This window comes from Ursus maritimus, unplaced genomic scaffold (genome assembly GCF_017311325.1).
Source record: "Ursus maritimus isolate PB19 unplaced genomic scaffold, ASM1731132v1 scaffold_5, whole genome shotgun sequence".
Taxonomy (NCBI): Eukaryota; Metazoa; Chordata; class Mammalia; order Carnivora; family Ursidae; genus Ursus; species Ursus maritimus.
The window spans coordinates 76981355-77007220 of NW_024426663.1; the positions used below are offsets into that span (position 1 = coordinate 76981355).

General features: G+C 41.4%; 1 protein-coding gene, 1 long non-coding RNA gene and 1 other non-coding gene across 3 annotated transcripts in view; 2 read left to right on the plus strand and 1 right to left on the minus strand.

Annotated features, from left to right (window-relative positions):
* The first annotated feature begins 2959 nt into the window (after positions 1-2959).
* LOC121100847 lies at positions 2960-3093 on the plus strand. The gene has a single exon (XR_005832634.1). It is a non-coding gene; the product is annotated as a small nucleolar RNA SNORA70 (small nucleolar RNA).
* Positions 3094-7919: 4826 nt separating this feature from the next.
* Positions 7920-25866, plus strand: part of LOC103679976 — a 32295-nt gene continuing 14348 nt past the window's right edge. Inside the window, exons 1-2 of the long non-coding RNA XR_005832576.1 lie at positions 7920-7982; positions 16624-16728. This is a non-coding gene — a long non-coding RNA (uncharacterized LOC103679976). The remainder of the gene's footprint in view (positions 7983-16623; positions 16729-25866) is intronic.
* On the minus strand, positions 19038-20215 carry LOC103679975 (olfactory receptor 1D2-like). The gene has a single exon (XM_008709499.2). It carries the CDS (start codon positions 20136-20138, stop codon positions 19197-19199), a length of 942 nt encoding a protein of 313 aa, XP_008707721.1. The 5' UTR covers positions 20139-20215; the 3' UTR covers positions 19038-19196.

Below are 25866 nucleotides of genomic sequence, written 5' to 3' on the forward strand. Positions count from 1 at the left end.
AAAAAGGCCCCAAGCCCTGCCCGCAGAAGATCTCAGTATTATAATAAGCTAAAGGTAACTTTAGGGCAACTCAGGGCTTCTGCACTGGTCCGCATCTCCGAACTGGCTCATGCAATGGTCTATGGTTGGCCATGTGTCTCCTTGGTGGGAGCTGCTTGTTCTGCAAAACAGATACATACTTTCCCTGCTTTTGTCCCTTCCCCCCTTCCCCTTTGCAGATAGCTTTCAGCCCTCTGATCTGAGTAACTCCATGGTGCCCTAGCTAAAAGTGTATCTCTGTTTATTTAGGTCTAATAACTCTTCACATATTTTCTCCATAGCATTATTGCATATTTTTGAGTTTAATTTTAGATATTTCATATTTTAAAGCTATTGTAAATGGTATCTTTAAAAAATTTTTATTTGTAAAGTATTGGTTTCGTATATAGCTGGCTGCCTAAAGTCTCTTACAAATTCCAATAATGAATTTGTTGCTTTGGATTTTTTATATAACACATGAGGGGCACCTGGGTGGCAGTCGCTTAAGGGTCTGCCTTTGCCCCAGGGTCATGCTGGGGGGGGGGAGTCTGCTTCTCCCTCTGCCCCCCTCAACCCCCCCTTCTCTTGCTGTCTCTGCCACTATCTTTGTCTCTCAAATAAATAAATAAAATCTTTACATATATATAACATATGAATGACAATTTTGCTTCTCTTTTAAAAAATATTTTTTCTTTTCTATAATCACCATATTGAGTGGTCTATGATTTCTAGGCAAAGTGGAAGGAGGTCAGCAAAATGACAGGGTAAAAACTCCAAGCCTTCAATCCTCTTTGGAAACATCAACAAAACAAAAAGGAAAACAAAACAAAACAAAAACAGAAAACCTATTAGGAACTACCCAAAATAAGCTTAGAAAAGCTCTGGAAAACAGTAAAAAGATCTACAGCAACTAAACACTCAAAGTAAAAACCGCATTTGAAATTGTGGAAAGTTTTGTGGCATTTGTAACTTTGTGCTCGCCCCTTCCCTTTCCCCAGGGCACATTCTAGTCTGGAGAAGAGGCAGTGGAGTTCCCAATTCCTTCTATCTGGAAGAGAACAGAGCAGCCTTTATTTGTAAAGTTTAGCCTGTTTGGGGGCTGCCAGAAGTACTGGGCTTCGTCTTGCCTCACTCAGATCTCAAGTAGGGAGAAACAGCCGGCATTGCTCATGAAAATTGTATCATCTAAGGCCCCCAGGAGAGGCTTGGGGTGAGACACTTGGAGAAATCAGGACATTTAAAAGCAGCTGAAAAAGCAACATGAGGCCCAACCGAGATACATGTTCAGAAAAGAACAAAGAGATTGTAAGTTTTCACCCCTATCTGATCCCTGGGCTGAAAGCAAGCCCGCTAATTAGTGAAGAACTGTTACAGCTCAGAACTAGTCTGCAAAGGCTGGGAGAGATGACTAGTTTTAGTTTTTTTCTTTTTTCTTTTTTTTAAAGATTATGTTTTTGGAGCAATTTTAGGTTCACAGCAAAATTGAAGAAAGTACAGAATTGAGATTTCCTATATACCTGCTGCCCCAACACACACATAGCCTCCCCAATGATCAATATCACTCATCAGCAGTGGCGTATTTGTTACAAAGGTTGAACCTACATTGATGCGTCACAATTACCCACATTCCATAGTTTACTTGAGGGATCACTCTTGGTGCTATGTATTCTATAGGTTTGGACAAATATATAATGAGTAACATGTGTTGGCCAGTACAGGACAGTTTCACTGCCCTAGAATCCCCCCGTGCTCGGCCTGTCCCCTAAGCCCTGACAACCATACGTGTCTTTACCGCCTCCATAGTTTGGCCTTTTTCAGAATGGCATGCAGTTGAAATCATACAGCATAGCGATTTTCAGACTGACTTCCTTCACTTAGTAATATGCATTTAAGTTTCCTTCCTGTCCTTTCATGCCTTGATAGCTCATTTCTTTTTAGTGCTGAATAATGCTCATTGGATGGACCACAGTTTATCCATTCACTTCCTGAAGGACATCTAGGTGGCTTCCAAGTTTTGGCAATTATGAATAAAGCTTCTACAAACGTTCCATGTGCAGGTTTTTGTGTGGACGTAAGTCTTAAACTCTTTTGAGCATGGTTGCTGGAATGTATGCTGAGGGGATGTTTACTTTTGTCAGAAACTGCCAAACTGTCTTCCAAAGCGCTGTACCATTTTGCATTCCCGTCAGCAACCGATGAGTGTTTCCGTTCCTCCACATCCTCGCCAGCATTTGCTGCTGTCGGCCTTCTGGATTTTGGACATTCTACTAGGCACACAGGGGCATCTCATTGTTTCAATTTGTGTATTTCTTTGAGGACATATAATGTGAAGGATCTTTGTATGTGTTTTTTTGCCATCTGTAGATCTTCCTTAATGTGTCTATTAAGGTCTTTGGCTCTCTTTTTAATCCAGTTCTTTGTTTTCTTACTATTGAGTTTGCAGAGTTCTTCGAATATTTTGGATATTTTATATTTTCAGATATATTCTTTTGCAAATATTTTGTTCCAGTCTGTGGCTGGTCTTCTCATTTTCTTGACAGTGTGTGTGTTACAGAGCAGAAGTTTTAAGTTTTAATCAAGTCCAGCTTATCAATTATTTTTTTCCTCAATCATGCTTTTGATATTGTATCTAAAAAGTCATCACCAGGGGCACCTGGGTGACTCAGTTGTTAAGCATCGGCCTTCGGCTCAGGGCGGGATCCCAGGGTCCTGGGATCAAGCCCCGCATCGGGCTCCCTGCTCTGTTGGGAGCCTGCTTCTTCCTCTCCCACTCCCTCTGCTTGTCTTCCCTCTCTCGCTGGCTATCTCTCTCTCTGTCAAATAAATAAAATCTGAAAAATAAATAAATAAATAAATAAATAAATAAAAATAAAAAGTCATCACCATACTCAAGGCCATCGACTTTTCTCCTGTGTTATCTTTTTAAAAATTAATTACTTATCTGCAGCCAATTAAGCCGACTGTGCTCTTTCTCCATGGGAGCCCAGTGTGCCATGGCTGCAAACAGTAGGCTCCTTGGTAGTATATGCAGTCTGTTGATTGTATGGGTTGCCCTAAGGGACCCTGGAGACAGCCCTTTCCAGTGGACATTGAGGTCTAACCTCATGCTATCTCCAATCTAGGCTGCAGACAGGTATTGGGGTGCCTTTGGAAAGCCCCAGGGCACAGTAGCCAGGGTCCACATTGGCCAAGTCATCGTGTCCATCCGTACCAAGCTGTAGAACAAGGAGCATGTGCTTGAGGCCCCACGCAGGGCCAAGTTTAAGTTCCCTGGCCACCAGAATATCGACATCTCCAAGAAGTGGGGCTTTACTAAGTTTAATGTGGACGAATTTGAAGACATGGTGGCTGAAAAGCAGCTTATCCCAGATGGCTGTGGGGTCAAATACATCCCTAATCATGACCCCTTGGACAAATGGAAGGGTCTGCACTCATGACATCCTTGGCACTGCCCCCTCCCTATTCATGCCCACCAATAAATCCTACTTCCTATCCCCCCAAAATAAATAATTAATTAATTAGAATATTTTATTTTTTTTTAGTAATCTCTACCCCCATTGTCGTGGGGCCCAAACTCAAAACCCTGAGATCAAAAGTCACATGCTCCACTGACTGAGCCAGCCAGGCGCCCTTCTTCTATGTTATCTTTTAAAAGTTTTCTCATTGTGTGTTTTACATTTAACCCTATGAAATTCATCTTGAGTTGATTCTTGTGAAGGGTGTAAGGTCTGTGCCTAGATTCATCCTTTTGCACGTGGCTGCCCAAATGTTGTAGCACCGTTTGCTAAAGAGACTGTCATCGCTCCATTGTCTTGCCCTTGCTCCATGTTAAAGATCGGTTGGCTGTATTTGGGTGGGTCTGCTTCTGGAATCTCTCTTCTGTTCCGTTGATCTGTTTGTCTGTTCTTTTACCAACACCATATTATCTTGGTCGTTGTAGTAAGTCTTGAAGTTAGGTAACATCATTGCTCCAACTTGGTTCCTCTTCATTATTTTGTTGGCTCTTCTGGGTCTTTCACTTCTCCATATAAACTTTAGAATCAGTTTGTCAATTCCCACAAAATAATTTGATTGGGATTTTTATTGAATCTATAGACTAATTTGGGAAGAGCTGACATTTTGATGATATTGAGTGTCCCTCCCCACGAACATGGAATATTTTCCCATTTATTTCATACTCCCTTGATTTTGTTCATTTTGTTCAGAGTTTTAGAGTTTTCTTCATATAGATCTTGTACATATTTTGTTAGATTCATAGCTAAATATTTCATTTTGGTAGTGTTAATGTACATGATACTGTGTTTTTAATCTCAAATTCCACTTGTTGATTGCTGGTATAGAGGAAATTGATTGCTGGCATAGAGGAATTTCTTTGTCAGTTCTTTTGGGTTTTCTATATAGATTATCATGTCGTTGTTGGAGGAGGTCATCGAGAGGACATGGCCACTGGTTGACTCGTGAGCTGGACCCCAGCAATAGGAGGCGCCTTACCCCTTCCCCTGCCCTTGGAATGTACATTTTGCCTGCTCTTTCTATACTAGCAGGCATTTTCATTTTTTTTTTTTAATGATTTTTTATTATATTATGTTAGTCACCATACAGTACATCCCCGGTTTCCGATGTAAGGCTCGATGATTCATTAGTTGTGTATAACACCCAGTGCACCATGCAATACGTGCCCTCCTTACTACCCATCACCAGTCTATCCCATTCCCCCACCCCCCTCCCCTCTGAAGTCCTCAGTTTGTTTCTCATAGTCCATAGTCTCTCATGCTTCATTCCCCCTTCTGATTACCCCCCCTTTCTTTATCCCTTTCTTCCCCTACTGATCATCCTAGTTCTTATGTTCCATAGATAAGAGAAATCATATGATAGTTGTCTTTCTCTGCTTGACTTATTTCACTTAGCATTATCTCCTCCAGTGCCGTCCATGTTGTAGCAAATGTTGAGAACTCGTTCTTTCTGATAGCTGAGTAATATTCCATTGTATATATGGACCACAACTTCTTAATCCAGTCATCTGTTGAAGGGCATCTCGGCTCCTTCCACGATTTAGCTATTGTGGACATTGCCTAGCAGGCATTTTCAGTACCTAGCCTCGGGAGAGTAATGTGTTGTTGAGACTCTCTGGACTCGATATGTGACTGAACCCTGTTAAGGCCTATATGTAAGATTCTGGCAGGTGGATACAGAGATCTGCTAGTCTTATGGCTGCCCAAGACACCCTAGTATGTAAGTTACCTTGCTTCTTAAAACTGCCAGCTACCAATCTGGAGTGGTCTTTTCTCTTCTGTCTCTCCTTGCCCTTCATGTAAGGGGTTTCATACTTCACCTGGGGAACTCCTGAGGTTGTGAATCAACACTCATCTGTGAACAGTTTTACTCCTTCCCAATCTATATTTTATTTTTTTATTTTAATTTTTTAATTTCCTTTTAATTTTTTGTTTTTATTTTATTTCCTTTTCCTGCCTTTTTTATTAACCATCACTTCCAATACAATGTTGAAAAGCAGCAATGAGAAGGGACATCTTGGTCTTGATCCTGGGAAAGCTTTGAGTTTCTCACCATTAAATGAATTATAAAGAATTTATAGATACTCTTTATTAAAATGAGGAAGTCTTCTCCTTTTACTAGTTTGGGGATAGTTTTTATCATGAATGAGTATTAGATTTTGTCAGATGCATTTCCTGCATCTATTGATATGCTCATGTGATTTTACTTTAGACTGTTGATATGATGGGTTACGTTAATTGATTTTCAGATGTTGAACTAGCCTTGCATATCTGGGATGAATCCTACTTGGTTGTGGTATATAATTCTTTTCATACATTTTTGGATTTGATTTGCTGCATTTTGTTGAGGTTTTTTATTTATCCTCATGAGAAATATTGGTCTGTAGTTTGTTTTCTTATATTTTGTTTGTGGGTTTTTGGTATTGTGGTAATGGTGTCTTCATAGAATGAATTTGGAAGTATATCCTCTGCTTCTATATTCTGACAGAGATCGTACAGAATTGGTATAATTTCCTCCTTCACTGTGTGGTAGAACCCATCTGGGTCTGGTGCTTTCCATTCCAGAAACTTCTTAATTATTGATCAATGTCTTTAATCCATACTGACCTATTCAGATTGTTTCTTCTTGCTTGAGTTTTAGTTGATTGTAACTTTCAAGGAATTGGTTGATTTCATCTAGGTTATCAATCTAGTTTGCATAGAGTTGTTTATAATATTCCTTTATTATACTTTCATTATATAAATAAAAGTTTTGTAATGATGTCTCTTCTTTCATATCCCCTGTTAGAAATCCATGTCCAATCCTTTTTTTCTTAATTAGACTGGCTGGAGGCTTTTTGATATTGTTGATCTTTTCAAAGAAACAGGTATTGGTCTTGTTGATTTTTGCTATTGATTTCCTGTTTTCAACTTCATTCTAATTTTTATTCTTTTCTTCTGCTTACTTTGGACTTAAGTTTTTTTTAAAGATTTTATTTATTTATCTGTCAGAGAGAGAGAGAGAGAGCACAAGCAGGGGGAGCAGCAGGCAGAAGGAGAGGGAGAAGCAGGCCTCCCGTCAAGCAAGGAACCCAATGTGGAACTCGATCCCAGGACTCTGGGATTGTGACCCGAGCTGAAGGCAGATGCTTAACCGACTGAGCCACCCAGGCCCCTGGACTTAATTTTTATTCTAAGTTTTATTCCAACTTATTCTAAGTTTTATTCTTTTATTCAACTTCATTCTAATTTTTATTCTTTTTTTCTGCTTGCTTTGAACTTAATTTGCCCTTCTATTTCTAGTTTCCTAAGGTGAAAGCTTGGATTAGTAATTTGGATCTTTCTTCTTTTTTTAATGTATATATTCAATGCTATAAATTTCTGTTTAAGCACTGCTTTTACTACACTCAACAGATTTTGATAAGTTATGTATTTATCTTCATTTAGTTCAAAATATATAAAAATTTCTCTTAAGATTTCTTTGACCTATGTGATATTTAGACGTTTATTGTTTAATCACCAAGACTTTTGGGATTTTCTTGCTATCTTTCTGTAATTGAGTCCTAGTTTAATTCCATTGTGAGTCTTGGAAGAGCAACTATTGTTTGACTGTTATTATTTTAAATTTGTGAAGATGTGTTTTATGGCCCAGAATGTGGTCTGTCTTGAGGAATATTCCATATGACCTTGAGAAGAATGTGTATTTGTTGTTGGATGACGTATTCTATAGATGTCCATCATATTTACGTGGTTGATGGTGTTATTCAGTTCAATTACATCCTTACTGGCTTTCTGTCTGTTGGATCTATCAGTTCCTGACAGAGGGGTATTGAAGTTTCCAGTTATAATAGTTGATTCTTCTATTTCTCCTTACAGTTCTGTCAGTTTTTCCTCATGAAATTCGATGATTCATTGTTAGGCACATACACCTTAAAGATTATTACGTCTTCCTGCAGACTGACCCCTTTATCATTATGTAATTCCCTTCTTTATCCCTGATAACTTTCCTTGCTTTAACACTTGTTCTTTCTGAAATTAATATAGTTACCCCAACTTTCTTTGATTAGTGTTAGCATAGTCGATTTTCTCCGTTTATTTTTATTCTGTATGTGTCTTTATATTTAAAATGGATATCTTATAGAAAACCTATAGCCGAATCATATTTTTTGATCCATCTGACAAGCTGTCTTTCCATTGGTGCATTTAAACCACTGATATTCAAAGTGATTATTGATATAGTTGAATTAACATTACCATGTTTGTTACTGTTTTCTTTTCTTTTTTTTTTTTTTTAAAGATTTTATTTATTTATTCGACAGAGAGAGGCAGCCAGCGAGAGAGGGAACACAAGCAGGGGGAGTGGGAGAGGAAGAAGCAGGCTCATAGCGGAAGAGCCTGATGTGGGACTCAATCCCGGAACGCCGGGATCACGCCCTGAGCTGAAGGCAGACGATTAACCGCTGTGCCACCCAGGTGCCCCTTGTTACTGTTTTCTATTTGTTGTGTTTGTTCTCTGTTCCTATATTTGTTTTCCATTCTCTTTTTTGCCTTTGAGGTTTTATTTGAGAATTTCATATAATTCCTTTTACTCTCCTTTCATAGCACATACACTTCTTTTTATTACTTTCTTAAGTGGTTGCCCTAGAGTTTGTAATACATTTATAACTAATGTAAGTCTACTTTCAAGTAACACTATACCAGTTCATGGGTTTTGTGAGTCCCTTATAATAGCCAAATAATCCTAATCCTGCCTTCTTGTGTCATGTGTTATTGCTGTATTCATTTCACTTGTACACAAGCATATGTGTGTGTGTGTGTGTATGTGTGTGTGTATATGAAATACAGATGCGTATATAATCAAAGACGTTGCTATTACTTTGAACAACCTGTTATCTCTTAGATCAGTTAAAAATAAGAAAGATAAAAGTTTTAATTTTACCTTTGCTTAACCCTTTGATGCTCTTCCTTTCTTTATGAAGATCTGAGTTTCTGACCTATATTATTTTCCTTCTCTCTAAAGTTCTTTCAACATTTCTTGCCAGGCAGGTATACTAGCAACAAGTTCCCTTAATTGTTCTTTGTCTGATAAAGTCTTTATGTCTCCTTCACTTTCACATATAAAGAAACAAGAAATAATTTTGCAGGGTATAGAATTCTAGGTTAGTGGTGTTTTTTCCCTGAATACATTAGCATTTCACTCCACTCTCTTCTTGCTTACGTGGTTTCTGAAGAGATGTTGGATGCACGGTGGCCTCATAAATGGTGGGTACAGTAGTAGTCTTTTTATCTTTGTTCCTCTATAGTTAGGTGTCTTTCCCTCTATCTTCTTTCAGAATATTTTCTTATCTTTGATTTTCTGTAATTTAAAAATGATACGACTAGGTTTTTTTAGAATTCATCCTGTTTGGTGCTCTCCGAACTTCTGGGATCTGCAATTTGGTGTCTGACATTAATTTGGGAAAATTCTCAGTTATTATTGTTTCAAATCTTCTGTTCCTTTCTTCTCCTTCTGGTATTCCTATTACTTATATGTATATGACACCTTGTATAGTTGTCCCACAGTCCCTGGATATTGTTTTTTCAGTCTTTTTTTTTTCTTTTCAATTTTGGAGGTTTCTACTGAGATATCCTCAAATTCAGAGATTCTTTTCTCAGCTATGTTCAGTCTCCTAGTAAGTCCATCAAGAACATTCTTCATATCTGTTATAGTGTTTTCGATCTCTAGCATTTTGTTGTTGTTCTTTCTTGGGCTTTTGGTCTCACTCCCTACATTGCCCATCCGTTCTTTCATGCTGTCTACTTTATCCATTAACACCCTTAGCATATTAATCATAGTTGTTTTAAATTCCCAGTCTTAAAATTCCAGCTTCCCTGCCTATGTCTGCTTCTGATGCTTGCTCTCTCTCTTCAAAATGTGTTTTCTCCCTTTTGGCATGCATCGTATTTTTTTCTTGATAGCTGGAGATGAACTGGACAAAAGGAATTGCTGTAAATGGGCCTTTAGTAATGTGGTGGTGAGGTGTGCGTGGCAGGAAAGTTTTCTATAGTTCTATGATGAGGTGTCCATCTTTTACTAAGCCTGTGCCTCCTGACTGCAATTTACAAGTGTTTAAAATCTTTTTTCCTAACTCCTTCAGTGGGTTGGGTGGTGAGGGTGCGCCAGAGTTGGGTATTTCTTCCCACATGGAAGGGTAGGACTGAGTTGAGTTGACTATTTCCCTTCCCCCAGAACATTTAGGCTTTGAGAATACTCCAGCAGTTTAAGCTCTGGTTAACTAGTTTCTTCTGAGGGTAGGCCTTGTTAAGAACAGAATGCTATCTTGTATTTCAAGATGGTTCCTTTTCCTCTCTCCTTCCTGGAAACATGAGGAGAGTCTCCTCCAGTATTTACTGAGGATACCTCATTGAGCTCCTGAAAATAAATCTCCACAAAATTTTGGCACCCCTCTTATGATGAGGTCCCCTGGAGTTTTTAACCCTCAGAGTTGTTCATACCTGCAGTAGTTGTCAATTGTTGGTGGGTTTTCCTGCCCTGGAACTTGTTCCTGAAGCAGTTTCTGCTGGTGGATCTCTGCTCCAATAAGTTATTTTCTGTAATCACCTGTTGGTCTCTCCAGTCTTGGGGGTAATGGTTTGCCCTGTGTTCTCACCTGTCTTGTAGATCCTAGAAGAATTGTTGATTTTCCAGTCTGTTCAGCTTTGTACTTGTTGTTAAGATGTAATGGTAACTTCCAAGCTCTTTTCATGGAGATCCAGAAACTATGTCCATGTGACTTTTTCAAGTGCCCAGTTTTCAAAGGCAACAACAAAATCACAAAACACGTAAAGAAACAAGAAAATATGGCCCATTCAAAGGAAGAATATAAATTGGCAGTGTTATGGGACTGAATGTGTCTCCTTCCCCATTCATATATGAATTCAAATCCCCAATATGAAGGTGTTGGAGGTGCAGTCTTCGGGCAATAATTAAGTTTAAATGAGGCCATGAGAGTGGAACTCCCATGATGGGACTGGTATCCTTACAAGAAGAGGAAGAGAGATCAGAGCTTTCTCTCCATCATATGAGGATACAGCAAGAAGGTAATATTTGCAAGCCACAGAGAGGGCCCTTACCAGTAATTGAATCTTCTGGAACATTGAATTTGGACTTCCCAGGCTCCACAACCTTGAGAAATACATGTTTGTTGTTTAAGCCACCCAGTCTGTGGTATTTTGTTATAACCACCTGACCAGACTAAGGCTGCAGAAACTGTTCTTGGAGAAACACAGACATCAGACAGGCAAAAACTTTTTTAAAAATTGTCTTAAATATGCTCAAAGAGCTAAAGGAAAATATGGACAAGGAACTAAAGGAAATAAGGAAAATGATATAGGGAAAAAATGATAAAATAAAAAAAAGATAGTAATTATAAAAAGGAACCAAACAAATTATGGAGCTTGAAAACAAAGTAACTGAATTGAAACTGCTGTAGAGGGATTCAACCCCAGATTTCAGCAAGCAGAAGAGTTAGCAAATATGAAGATAGAGCATTGAGATTATTAGCTAGTGGGTCAGTATATTCATTGTGGGAATCTCAGAAGGAAAAGAGAGAAAGAGGCAGATTATTTGAAGAAATAATGGCTGAAAACTTCCCAAATTTGGTTAAAGACACGAATTTGCAAATTCATGGAACTCTGCGAACTCCATGTAGGACAAACTCACAGAGATCTGAATTGAGATACATTATAATTAAACTACTGAAAGCCAAGGATAAAGAGAAAATTTGGGGAGGCAGCAAGAAAGGAGGGATGATTCATCAAATACAAGAAATTTGTGATAGGTTTATCAACTAATTTCTCAGTAGAAATTTTGGAGTCCAGAGGGCAAGGATAAGATATTTAAAATGCTGAAAGAAAAAAACCCTGTCAACTGAGATTTTCATATGCAGAAAACAGTCCTTCAAAAATGAAAGAGAAATTAAGATATTCCCAGATAGGGGCACCTGAATGGCTCAGTCAGTTAAGCATCTGCCTTCAGCCCAGGTGATGATCCCAGGGTCCTGGGATCAAGCTCTGCATTGGGCTCCTTGCTCAGTGGGAGGCCTGTTTCTCCCTCTGCCTCTGCCTCCCTCTCCCTCTGCCTGCCGCTCCCCCTGCTGGTGTGCACTCTCTCTCTCTCTGTCAAATAAATAAATAAAATCTTAAAAAAAAAAAAGATATTCCCAGATAAAAGCTCTACAAGAAGTGCTGTGCTAACAGGGAAATTGATAGCTATAAACGCTTACATTAAAAAGGAAGAAAAGGGGGCACCTGGGTGGCTCAGTCAGTTGTGTCTGACTCGATTTTGGCTCAGGTCATGATATCAGGGTTGTGAGATTGAACCCTGCATGAGGCTCTGTTCTGGGCATGGAGCCTGCTTAAGATTCTCTCTATCCCACTCCCCCCGCCCTCCACTCGCGAGCTTGCTCTCTCTAAAAATATTAAAAATTAATAAATTTTAAAAATAAAAATAAAAAAGAACAACATGGAAGAAGAAAGATCTTAAAACAACAACCTTATACTTTAAGGAAAGGAGAACAATTTACACCCAAAGCTAGCAGAAGAAAAGAGAAGAAATAATGAAGATGAGGTTGGGCATAAATAAAATAGAGAATAGACAGTAGAGAATATCAATGTAGCCAAAAATTTTTTCTTTGAAAAGAGCAATACAATTGAATAATCTTTAGTTAGATTGACAAAGAAAGAAGACTCAAATACTAAAATTAGAAATGAAAATGGGGGAAAAAAGTAAAAAAAATGGGGACATTACTACTGATTTTACTAATAAGGATTATAATACAATACTGTAAACAATTGTTGACCAATAAATTGGATAACCTAATGAACATGACTAATCCCTAGAAAGATAACACATACCAAGACTGAATCATAAAGAAATCAATCTTAACAGACTTGTAATAAGGCGATTAAATCAGTAACTAAAACTTCCTGACAAAAATCCTGGGCCAAATGGCTTCACCAGTGAATATAACCAACAGTTAAAAAGAATTAACTCCAATCCTTCCCAAAGCATTTTAAAAAATGAAAAGGATGGGGCACCTGGGTGCTTCAGTCTTTAAGCGTCTGCCTTCAGCTCAGGGCGTGATCCTGGCATTCTGGGATCGAGCCCCACATCAGGCTCCTCTGCTGGGAGCCTGCTTCTTCCTCTCCCACTCCCCCTGCTTGTGTTCCCTCTCTCGCTGGCTGTCTCTCTCTCTCTCAAATAAATAAATAAAATATTTTTTAAAAAATGAAAAGGATGGAGTACTTCCAAGCTCATTTTATAAGGCTAGCACTGCCTTGATAGCAAAACCAAAAACAGTATAAGAAAACTATAGACCAATATTCCTTATGAGAATAGATGCAAAACCTCAGTAAAATAATGGACCAAATTCAGCAGCATATTGAAAGGATTAGACACCACAGCCAAACAGTATTAATTTCAGGATGGTTCATCATATGAAAATCAATAAATGTAAAAAACCACATGATTATCACAGTTGATAAAGAAAATGCATTTTACAAAGTTCAACACCCTTTCATAATAGGGAAAAAAAGTGAACAAAGTAGGAATAGAAAATGTTATTAATGAAATGAAATCTATGAAAAAACCCATAGATAATATCATGCTCAATGGTGGAAAACTGAAAGCTTTTCTGCTATGATCAGGAACAAGACAAAGATACCCATTTTTGCCAATTTTATTCAATATAGTACTGGAAGTCCTAGCCAGAGCAATTAAGCAAGAAAAAGAAATAAACAACATCCAAATTGAAAAGGAAGAAGTAAAATTTTCTTTGTCCACAGATGAGACAATCTTCTATATAGAAAGCCCTAAGGATTCCACTAAAACTGTTAGAACTAATAAAAATTCAGCAATGCGGCAGGATAGAAAGTCAGCATGTAAAGATCAATTTAGTTTCTATATACTAACAATGAACAATCCAAAAACAAAATTAAAAGCTCAACTTACGATATCATCGAAAAAATAAAATACTTAGAAACAAACTTATCCGGGAAGGTGGAAGAATTGTACATGGAAAAGTGTAAAACATTGGTGAAGGTAACGAGACAAGATATGAATAAATGTAAAGGCATCTCATGTGTGGACAGAAGACTTAATATAGTTAAGATATCAACACTACCCAAAGTGATCTACAGATTCAGTGCAATTCAATCAACATCCAATGACTGCTTTTTTTTTTTTTCCTCAGAAATAGAAGAGTCCATCCTAAAATTCATATCAAGGGACCTGAAATAGCCAAAATGTCTTCAAAAAGAACACAATGGCAGGCTCATACTTTCTGATTTAAAAACTTACTGCAAAGCTACAGTAATCCAAATGGTGTTTTAGTGGCATAAAGACAGTGGCGTAGTACAATGGAATAGAGAGTCCAGACATAAACCCTCATATATATGGTCAAATGATTTTCTGCAGCTGTGTCAAGATCAATGGAGAAAGGACAATGTTTTCATCAGATGGTGCTGAGACTGTAAATATCCATATACAAAAGAATGAGGTGGGACCCTTACCTCACACCATATATAAAAGTTAATCAAAATGGATCGAAGATCTAAACCTAAGAGCTAGAATTATAAAGCTATTAGAGTAAAATAAAGAGGAAAAGCTTCACAACATTGGACTAGGCAGTGATTTCCTGGATGTGACACCAAAGCACAGGTAGTGGGAAAAAAAAATAAATTGGACTTATTCAAAATTAAGCTTTTGTGCTTCCAAGGATACTGTTGAGAGAACAAAAAGGTTTTATTCAATCATTCTGTGGGTTCACAAAATGGGAGAAAATATTTAAAATGACATATCTGATAAGGGATTAATATCCAGAATATATAAAAACTCTACAACCCAACAACAACAAACGAACATCCCACTTCAGAAATTCCAGAGGACTTGAGTAGACATTTCTCCAGAGAAGGTGTACAAATGCCTAATGAGCACATGAAAAGATGATCAACGTCACCAATCATTAGGCAAATTTCAATCAAAACTACAGTGAGATGAGCACTGGGTGTTGTACGTAAGTGATGAATCACTGAATTCTACCCCAGAAAGAAAAAAAAAATCTGATTCTTTTTGCAATCACCTCTTAGTCATCAGTGCTTCCCATTTTAAGTTCATTGTTGAGAATTTCTGGCAATAAATAAAATTCTCAGAGAAGGAAAAAAAAAGTAGTTTCAGTGTCCATCACAGTGCCTGGCACATGGTCAGTGCTCAGTTAACATCTGTTGAATGAATATTGAATATACACATGAATTAATTTGGCATTGGTTTTAGCTTGATGCCAAACCACTTTCTAGCGATTATTGTCACTGCTCCGATTCGTATTTAAGGATGACCAGAACTACCTCTTTTTATAGTCTGAATTTGGTCAGATGTTGTAAGCTGTATTCATCACTTAAAAGGAAAAATATATGACATTCTTTTGGGCAAAAGCAAAACAAAACAAAAACCCTAAATGCTAAAAACAAAACAAAACAAAAAACAACCCAGAACCATAGTGAGATACTACTACTGTAACCAGAGGGCAGGAATGCAAGAGCATCTGGCTCTGGGGGGTCCCAGACAGACCAGGTTCAGCCACTGGCCACTGACAAAGTCCAATGGCAGAGGGACAAGTGGTGGTGAAACAGGGAAGGAATTTATTGCAGTGAGGCTGAAACTGGAAGAGAGAGTTCTAGTGTCTCTGTGTCTATCTACAGAATGCTGAAAATATTTTTAGGTTTATACAAGGAAAATGTGGGACAAAGGTCAGTGGGTACAGGCAGGTGGGCAGTAAAGGTCACATTGAACTTTATCTTGGGGTCTATACGTGGGGTCTTGCTGGCTCAGGGCAGTCCTTATTGCTTGAGGGGGTAGTCTTGCTCCCATCAGGGGATGCCTTGGCTGCAGGGTCTTTGGCCAGAGGTAAGAGATAAGATGGAGAGAAGAACTTAATCAATTGGAAAGTTTGACGTCGAAATGGAGGTGGTGGAAGACCTCTTTTACTACTTCACACCCATTCAAATGACTACCACAAAAAGAAAAGGACACAGCAAGTGTTAGCTAGTATGGGGAGAAATTGGAGCCCGTGTGTGCTGCTGGTGGGAGTATAAAATGGTGCAGCCACTGTGGAAAAGTTTAGGGGTTCCCCCCAAATTAAGCAGAATTATCAGATGGTCCAGCAATTTCACTTCTTGGTATGTACTCCAAAGAATTGAAAGTAGGGGCTAGAAAAGATACCGGAGTTCATAGCAGCATTATTCACAATAGCCAAAAGGTAGAGACAATTCAGACATCCATCAATAGATGAATGGATAGACAAAATATGGGATACACGTACAACAGAATATGAATCTGCCTTGAAAAGAATGGAATTTTGATACATGCCATAATGTGGATGAACCTGAGACGTCATGCTCTGTGAAATTAACCAGACACAAAAGGATGAATATTGTATGATTCCCCTTATATGAGGTTCCTAGAATAATCAAATGATAGAGACAAAGTAGAATTGTGATTACTAGGCGCAGGGCTAAGGGGCCAACAGAATTATTTTTTTTAAAGCTTTTTTTTTTAAACCACGTTTATTTTAAAGAGAGAGAGAACGAATGGGGGAAGGAGAAGAGGGAGAGGGACAAGCAGATGCAGGGCTTGATCTCACAACCCTGAGATCATGACCTGAGCTGAAATCAAAAGTCCAACACTCAACTGACTGAGCCCCCCAGGCGCCCCAGGATTATCTTTTAATGAGCACAGTTTCAGTTTGTAACATTTTGCAAACATTTCATTTTTAAATGTTGATGTCATTAGATCAATTCCTTTCTTTCATGCTTTCAGATTTGGTGACATGCTTAAAATGGCCTTCCCTGAAGATCTTCACTTATACTGTATTCCAGGACTTCTATGGTTTTACTTCTTACTCTTCAGTTTTCAGTCCATGCAGAATTTTGTTATGAGATAAAAATAAATGCTTTTTACTTAAATTTAGATGGCCAATTTTCATAAGAATCTTTGTTAAATAATCTCTTTTTCCCTCTGCTAATTAGAATTGTCATCTTCGTCATAAAGTAAATTTTTACATTCTGGCCTGCTTTCCAGATGATTCTGCACCATAAGCACGCACCACCTGTACGTGGACAGCTGCAGACTACCGCCTCTCTCTGGGACGTCCCTGAAGGACAGTGGTGAAAAGAAATCTTTCCAGTGAGCAGAACTTCTATACTCATCATGAGTATTTCCTTCTTATTTTATTACTAATATGTTTGTATATATACACGTATATTAAGGAAATATCTGGGTTCTCTTAATTCCCTTATTCTCTTATCATGTAACATAGGATTACTGACTTTGTGTCAATTTTGATTAATTTTACATCATCGTATTTAAGCTGTGGGATATCGAGAGGAAACACCACTGGGGGAGTTTACCTCATTTTCTGGGGAAGGGATTGGTGGCATTTTGCCTTGTAAGAAGGATAGTTGTATCGTGTGAAGATGTTATTGTTAAGCAAAAAGAAAGGGAATTTAAAGGTTTGGAAGACTCTCAGCCTATCTATATTGAAACAGACGAGAAAGCCTGTTCCGTGCGAGAACACTAGGTGTGGCCAAGTTTTGAAAGGAGTTTTGAAAGAAGTATGGATCAGCTCTCTCAACAGAGGCCAAGACTATGGAAGATGACCATGTTTTCTTATTACTGTTGCCATCCTCCGCCATTTTGTGTGTGTGTGTGTGTGGGGGGGTGTGATAACCTTCTGTCATGGAACTTGCACATGTTCTTTCTTGTCATTCATCTTTTCACTTCTGTGGTGGGCTTTTATTCTATTAATTTTTCTGTAAAGAAGTCTCATGCAGTCAGGTCACTCAATAATTTGTATGTTGAGCCTAGAAGCATGTTCTAGGTCTTGGCCTTTTATAACCTATCTGTTGTGGAGGCACCTGGGTGGCTCAGCCGGTTAAGCAACGGACTCTTGATTTTGGCTCAGGTCATGATTTCCTGGTCTGGGATCCAGCAGTTAGGGCTCCCTGCTCCGTGTAGAGTCTGCTTGTCCCTCACCCTCACCCCGCTTACACACACACTCTCTCTCCCTCTCAATGTCTCGCTCTCTCAAATAAATAAATATAATCTTAAAAAAAAAACCTATCTGTTAACACTGGATTCTAAAAGCTTTATTGGCCTATTTGTTTAAAATACTTCGTGTTTTATTTTAACATACACGTATATCAATATAATATTGTGCAAAGTTTGAACAATATGAACTTTCTCCTGTTTAAAAATAAAACTGGTGGTTAGTTTCCCAGCAAAAATGGGTATAACAGAGTAGAGAATTGCAATCTGTGACAAGCAAGCTATGGCAAAACCATAGGCGAGTCCGGGGAACAAAGGAGTCCCCCTTATACAGAAAAGGGGGAGTTGGAAGGGACTGTTGTAAACAAAAAGTCCATTGGGTTAAACTGGGAGTTGGAAATATGGTGGCTTCTCCTTGGCTGAGCTGTGACAGTCTCTCATTGGCTGGGCTGTTGCTAGGGGAGGAGGAAAACCTTTCTTCCTCCTGCTGGCTGTAAAGTAGTAGCTAAAGTAGTAGGGGCTGCAATTGACCACGAGTGTAGGGTGTGAGAGCTTCCCCTGCTGGCCTCCTGACTCCCATTTTTTTAAAGTGGGCTCCATGCCCAGAGCGCAGCCCAGTGTGGGGCTTGAACTCACAACACCAAAATTAAGATCTGAGTCTGACACTTAACCGACTGAGCCACTTAGACGCACCACCCCCACTCCATTTTAAATGAGGTTTCATTTTATAAATTTATATACTTCCAATATTAATTTTCCACAATGCAAAAAACATTCAAGATGAAATATGAACCAAGTCCTTGGGAAAAAGTAAAGTCTCACAATAAGTGAATACCGCAAACTCTCTTTTTACTCATACTGCTGTGTGCCGCACAGGAGGTCCTCACCCTGATGTGTAGGAGAATTGTGGGATCCTTCTGCTAATATCATAGCCTCCGCACTGTGGGAGCATATCAGGTGTTCCTCCCGACACACAGTCCCAGTCCAGAGGGGATTAATGTATAAAACACAGGTTTATTTTCCTGAAATAATTATGTGGCTTCATATCTATTAGATGTGGCAAAATAAGTTTTGAGTGTCATTGCACACCTGCCCATTGTCTGTCCATTATTCATCCCCTCTTCCTTTCTAAGAGAACTACTTAGTGGAGGTGGTGGCGTGTTTAAGCTTAACCAGAACAACAGCAACAGCAAAAAATAACAGCTACATTTCCCAGCCTGCCTTGCAATTAGGGGAAGACCTTTGAGAAATGAACAGAAGCAGCTGTGTGGAGCTTCTGAGAGAGCCCTTGCAAGTGGCAAGTCTTTTGGCTCTGCTGTCTTCATTTTGCCTGCCTGGGACAGGAAGAGATGGATGGAGCCCCAGCAGCTATCTCAGAAGCATGAGGATGATAGCACTACTCTAGAGATGATGGAGGGGAGAGCTGGAAGGAGCCCGAGTTTCTCAGAGATAGAATACATTTAAAAATCTTCTAATTTGAGGCTTCTTCTTCTCAGAAAATAGTCTGTTAGGGTGTGGAAGTGGGGGTGGTTGAGGCGATGGCGGAATTGTGTTTCATTTCCTGACAACCTGGACCTCTCCGGATATCAGCCCGGCACTCGTCACCGCTAAGAGGATTTGGAGCCCCTGCCGAAGAGTCTTCTTACAGCCTTCTTCATGTCCTGGTTCCTCAGGCTGTAGATGAAGGGGTTTAGCATGGGGGTCACCACTGTGTACATGATGGTTGCTACTGTGTCCTGGGCTGAGAAGGAGTTGGGGGGTCGTATGTATACCCCCAGGACAGTTCCATAGAACAGGGTGACCACAGACAGATGGGAACCGCATGTGGAAAATGCCTTGCGCCTTCCTGGGGCGGAGGGGATCCGGAGGACGGCTGCAGCTATGCGGACGTAGGAGACCACAATGAGCGCACAGGGGGCCACAAACAGGACCACGGCGCCCAGGAACATGCGCTGATTGATGCGCGTGTCTGAGCAGGCAATCTTCATCAGCAGGTAGGCGTCACAGTAGAAGTGTGAGATCCCCCCGGCGGAGGAGCAGAAGGTCAGTCTGTTCATGAGGAGTGTGTGGAGTAGGGAGATGAGGCCTGCGCTCGTCCACATGAGTGCCATCAGTCCCCTACAGAGCTGGGGGGTGATGATGGTGTGGTACTGCAGGGGCTTGCAGATGGCCACGTAACGGTCCAGTGCCATGGCCGCCAGCAGCAAGGTGTCCAGGTTGGCAAAGGAGATGAGGAAGTACATCTGGGTCAAGCAGTGGGGGTAAGAGATAGTCCACGTTCCTGCTACGTGGCTGACCAACAGCTTGGGGATCAGGTTGGTGGTGAAGCAGATGTCCACAAAGGAGAGATTGGTAAGGAAGAAGTACATGGGGGTGTGCAGGCGGGGATCGGAGCCGATGACCAGGATGATGAGTGTGTTCCCGGCCACGGTGACCAGGTATGTACACAGGAAGAGCCAAAAGAGGACTTGCCGCTGCTCGGGGTCACTGGTGATGCCAAGCAGGAGGAACTCGCTGACTCCGGTCCCGTTCTCCTTCCCCCTGGACATCCCACTGTGGCTCGGGGAGGTGACAGGCTGCACACACGAGGGGGACAGCACAATCCCAGCAGAGCCTGGTCTTGCTGTATGTGAAAAATCAGATCAAAGGTCATTTGTGATCAGGTACACAAACAGTTTTGTACATAGAGTAATTGCTGCTTTTTAATCAAGTGCATATTGCGTGCTAAGGACTTTACGTGCACGATCTCTCTTAATACCCACAAAATAGGCGCTTTTATGATTCCTGCTTTTCAGATGAAATAGCTGAGACTCTGAGTATGTAGTTTGCTCAAGACCATGTGGGTTGGAAGTGGCATAGGGGACTGTGAACCCTCAGTCTGAACCCGGAGCCTTTGCCTCCCCCATCCCACTACAGAGGACCCTCCTCGTTCCTCTGGTGCTGTGTACTGAGGGCAGTGACATTGAATCTTTGACCTCAATTCCTGCCCTGGTTCTTGCCTACTTCTCTGACTGAACGTTCTGCCAGCCGCATGGGACTGCACGCCCTTCCTGCCTCGGAACAGGGCCTTTGCATGTGCTGTTCTTGGCCTGGCACTGCTCTCCACCTTCACATGGCTGATTTGTATCTCTGTGGGAGGTTGTGTCATTTGTTAACTAGTTTATGGTGGGTTTTCCCCATGAGGCCGTGCTCCCTGAGAACAGGGTTGTGTCCACGCCTGTTGTGTCCATTCTCTGTCATGTGCCCAGTGCTCGGGACAATCCACAGCACATGGTCAGTGCTCAGCACAGTTGTCAGATAGGAGAATGAACTCTCACAAATGTAGCCCACACCAAAATCAACTGTAGAAAATATGTGGACACCATGCTGAATGAGAAATGTTTTGTTGTGATTAATGAATGCATTTAGCAAAGGAAATTGTGGCTTATAGCATAAATTGCAGGTGTTTCTTTCTTTCTTCCTTTTTTTTAAGCTTATATTTATTTAGAGAGAGAGCAGGCAAGGGAGAAGCAGACTCCCCAGCGGAGCAGGGAGCCCAACACTGGGCTTGAACCCAGGACCCTGGGATCATGACCTGAGCTTAAGGCAGATGCTTAACCGACTGAGCCATCCAGGCATCCCCACAGGTGTTTCTAAGTGAGCAGAGTGAAAGACAGGCAGGGTCAAGTCATAGGCAAGCCCAAGGTCCCGTGCCAACAGGAATTTCCTCAGCTATATGATTGAGGAGGAATGGTGTATCTGGTCCATGTGATCCAGGACTTATGACCACTGTAGACCAGAGGAGCAAACCAGACACTGCCTGCATCTGTATTTACTTGGTTTAGACCCTTAGTGGTCTACAAGATATTTCCTATTTGCTGACATTTTAAAAATCAAGGATTACTGAGCCTGGGTGCCTCAGTCGGTTAAGCATCTGCCTTTGGCTCAGGTCATGATCCCAGGGTCCTGGGATCGAGTCCTGCATCAGGCTCCCTGCTCAGTGGGGAGCCTGCTTCTCCCTCTCTCCCAAATAAATGAATAAATAAATAAATCTTTGAAAAAATCAAGGATTTCATATAAAATCTGGATTCTTCCTCTTCTTGAAAAATCAGCCAACCTGGAGACATTGGATTCTCATTCTTGGCCGGCAGCAATCAGCTGGGGAAAGTGACCAGCTAACACTCGCCGAACACTGCTTGTGCTTAGGGCTGTACACAGATGCCTCTGGTATCCCTCAGAGCCCTCCTCCGCAGTCATTTCACAAGTGCCCCTGTTCCACGTGAGGCAGGGGATGCACAGCAGAGCTAAGTGACGCCCCCGGAGTGGCAGAGCTAGTGGTCTTCCTCTCCAGGCTTCCCTGTGTTAGCTGCTTTTTACCACCACGGTTGTCCCCTGTTCTGACCCCTGGAATCACTTGGGAAAAGTCTACTCACTTTCCATATGCCATTCTCTCTAGAATCTTCTAGAAGCTATCATTTCTCGAGATTGCCTTACTCCCAGGCAGTCTAAATTCTGAAGGATTTTTGAAAGCTGGGATGAAGAATTTGCACAAAGTTCAGTTGGTTATGGAAATCTTACTTTGATTTTTGGTGCAGAGTTGTTCGTGTCTACAAAAATTTAAACAGAAAACCAAATGAAGTACTTATTCAGGACCTTAACCTATCATTGTCAGCGTTTTACCCCGTCCTTGTCCTGTTCCTCCTGGTCCTCTATTTCACACTTCATGTAGTAGATAAGTCAGAGTAATTTATTTACCCATTGGCTTTGAATGATTTCTTTACCAAAATCTTAACATTAGATATGATTTCTCAAGACTAATTTTGGCCTCATTATGACCAATTTTAAGGATGTGGCTGAATTTTTTTGTAATAGAAATTTCTGGCAACGACTGGATCACCAGGTAGTTCTTTGGTCCCATCATGTTCTATAGGGAATTTGTGTTGTAATCATGCTTTGTATTGTGGGATTTGATCTGTACCATGGAGTCTTACGGGACATCTGCAGCTACTTTCATATAACTTGAAATAAAGCAAAATGGCAGAAAGGGATGAAATGAGGAGACTTTCATCTGTCTGCTCATGCCATCATCAGTCAGGTGCCTGTGGATCACTCATCGTGTCCCTGTGGGGCCACCAGAGAAGGGAACAGACCCTATATTCTGAGAACACTGCTGCCATCCAGAAAGCACTTACTAAACTCTAAAATTGATATGTTGAAAGCCAATGGGGAGTAGAATTGAGATGTGTTGGGAACTCATGGTGCAGTGGAAGGGAAAATGGTGCCTGGTCTTTGGGGGAGAACACTGGGAAATGTAACACAATAAAGACAGCCTTTTCAATATTTTTCTTTTAAATTCCACATTGCCTAGTGTTTGGTTCAGAAGCCTTAAATGGAAACATCAAAAATCTATTCTGTTCGTGTAGGACTTTGCACCATGCGGACCCATATCCCATTCTCTAGAATTCTCTGCTCTCACTGGGCAAGACAGGTGACAGTGATGCTTTGGTTCACCTTTCGTTTTGAAGTGGATTTAATTGCTTGTTCTCAGTTTCCTCCTCTGCACAACGGGGACGGCCTGTGAGGATGAGGGAGAGGGTGACTGAAAGTGCCTGGCACAGTCCTTCCATGTCATGTGGAAGTCAGTGGGTGGCGGCTCCGGATCGAGCTGCTACACCCTTTCCTCAGAACCAGATCAGATGTCCTGCAGAATGCTGACAGATGGAAACCCAGAAGCCAGACCCTCCGCGCACTTAAAGGAGCTGTTAGATGAAAGGTCGTGTGCACCACATGTGAATCTGCTACCCTCACATCCAGGGTGTCTGTGTCTGAGCTTCTCCTCCGTTCCAGCTTCCGCCGGTCTCACCTGGCTGCCTGTGCTCATCTTAATTCCTTCCCTAGATTGCAGCTCTGGCCTTCACTTCTCTCCTCTGGGACTGGCGGCAGACTCCATGACAGCCCCGCCTGGAGCAGAGCAAGGGCAGCAGGGCTGTGGCAGGTGGATGGATTGATGCAGCTTCCCACCTACAGGAGAAACTTGCCTGGAGCACCTCTGGAAGTGATAGCGCTCCCACCATGTGCTCCCCCCCAGTGGTGGGCACCTGCTCCTTCCCAGAGCAGGCAGCTTCTCTTTGAACCCTTTGGTTAAAAATTTCTATAAATTAGGAATTTAGGGTGATCCCGAGGTCTTTTTTTTTTTTTTTAAGATTTTATTTATTTATTCGACAGAGATAGAGACAGCCAGCGAGAGAGGGAACACAAGCAGGGGGAGTGGGAGAGGAAGAAGCAGGCTCACAGCGGAGGAGCCTGATATGGGGCTCGATCCCATAACGCTGGGATCATGCCCTGAGCCGAAGGCAGACGCTTAACCGCTATGCCACCCAGGCGCCCCTGATCCCGAGGTCTTATTTGTGGGACTGGGGCGTGACGATCATGCCATTGTGCAGAAGGTGAGGTCCTGGTTTGGGAATGTGGGACCCGCAGTTGCCTGAACGAGTTTGGACATAAAGCCACTGTATGACTTACTGGTGTGACTAAATTTTGCACTTTGTAGTTTCTAATGGGGTTAATTGATAGCATTCTCAGGCCATGATTCGACAATATCTAAAAGAGTTATGTTGATTCAGGGGTGCCTGGGTGGCTCAGTCGGTTAAGTATCCCCCTCTTAATTTCAGCTCAGATCATGATCTCGGGGTTGTAGGATCGAGCCCTGTGTTGGGCTCCGCACTCAGCGGGGAGTCTTCTCGTTTCTCTCCTTCTGCTCCTCCCCCTGCTTGCTCTATTTCAAATAAATAAATAAATAAAATCTTTAAAAAAAAGAGTTATGTTCATTCAAGTGTATAAAGACTTGCCCTCTACGTGACCTGACTTACCTTTCTGTAGCCCTCTGAAGTAGGTGGGTCAGACGGCAAGGGTGATCACCCCATGGATAATTAGAGCCAAAGATGAGCAAGGCTGGGAAGTATGCTTGTGGATTTACGGGTAGCAACCTACCCAAATCTCACTGCTCTGGGGCGTGGGGACAATACCTGGGGTCCGGAGCAGCATGGTCTGTTCTCTTACCCTCTGGGCTGGAACACTGTCCCTTCTATAGATGTGTAGGGATTTTATGGTTCCCACCAAAGTGAACGCCCAAAGCTCCTGATTATAGGCAATCCACAGGGAATTTGTCCCTGTTCTGCAGATCACAAACAAATCACCTCTCCCAGGGGTTAAAGTGGAAAGAAAGAGGATTGCATTCATATTGTAGGTCAGGGACGTAAGAGCATTTCCTGTTGGGAATCTTCCAGGTTAGCTCAAGTCCCAGCTGGAGTGTGGGCCTCCATAGATGCACATTCCCTGAAGAGGGCTGGCCACGTCCTCCCTCAGTACTCTCCGCCCTATTTTGCCTTCATCAAAGGACTGAAAGAGAGTTGACAGATCTAGGTCCTAATCTGGAGCAGACCCATCTTATCCATTGATTATTCTGACTATATATTTGAGAGGTTGGTTAGAATAGCACAAGATGTTGGAGAACCATCCGCGTTGTGATGGGGTGGAAAATGCCAGAAAACAGAGTTCAGGCAGTAGCCTGTGTCATGGTGCTTCTGAGTGTTTGGGGATTAAGGTTCCTAATCTTCATGTTGTCTTTGGGGTGGTGGGATGGTTGGGTGCTGGGTATGATCTTGGCAGTCATCCTGATGATATCTGTGATTGTGCTGAGGGAGGTACCAGGGTCCATACCAGAGCAGAGCCCGGGACTCTGTGTCCCACATCTTTCCAGCCTCACCCGTGCCAGTTGTAAATTGATGTTCTTGGTCTAATTGCCAACATTCCTTCTCTGTATTTATTGGACAACTGGTGTATGATAGGGACTGTTCCAGGTTCTACAGGAGAGAGAAGTGGAAGGGGATAGGCCTGCATTCACACTGCTTTCGTCCTTATTGGGGAGAGAGCATAGCTTCCCATGTGTAAATGGTTGGAATGCCACATAAAATCAACCCTGGCCTCATGTCATGTCTCTGCCTACAATTTCTGGAAACTGCTCTTTCCACCAAATTCTGAAAGGTATTAAATGGCAGGTTGTATATGAGCATTGGTTATGGGAAGTCTGGATTGCGCTCCTGTAACTTGGCTCAAAAGTGATTTATTTGTCTATATACAAAGCCCTACGAAAGAACACAAATGGTCTGCATCCTTCTTGGCAAATATATAAAAAAACAAAGGCAGGGTTGTACCGAAATATCACTTGTATCTCACATTTAAAAATTACAACGAGCCTGACCCAGTAGTTTTTGACTCTCAACATGATATGCCAGAAGT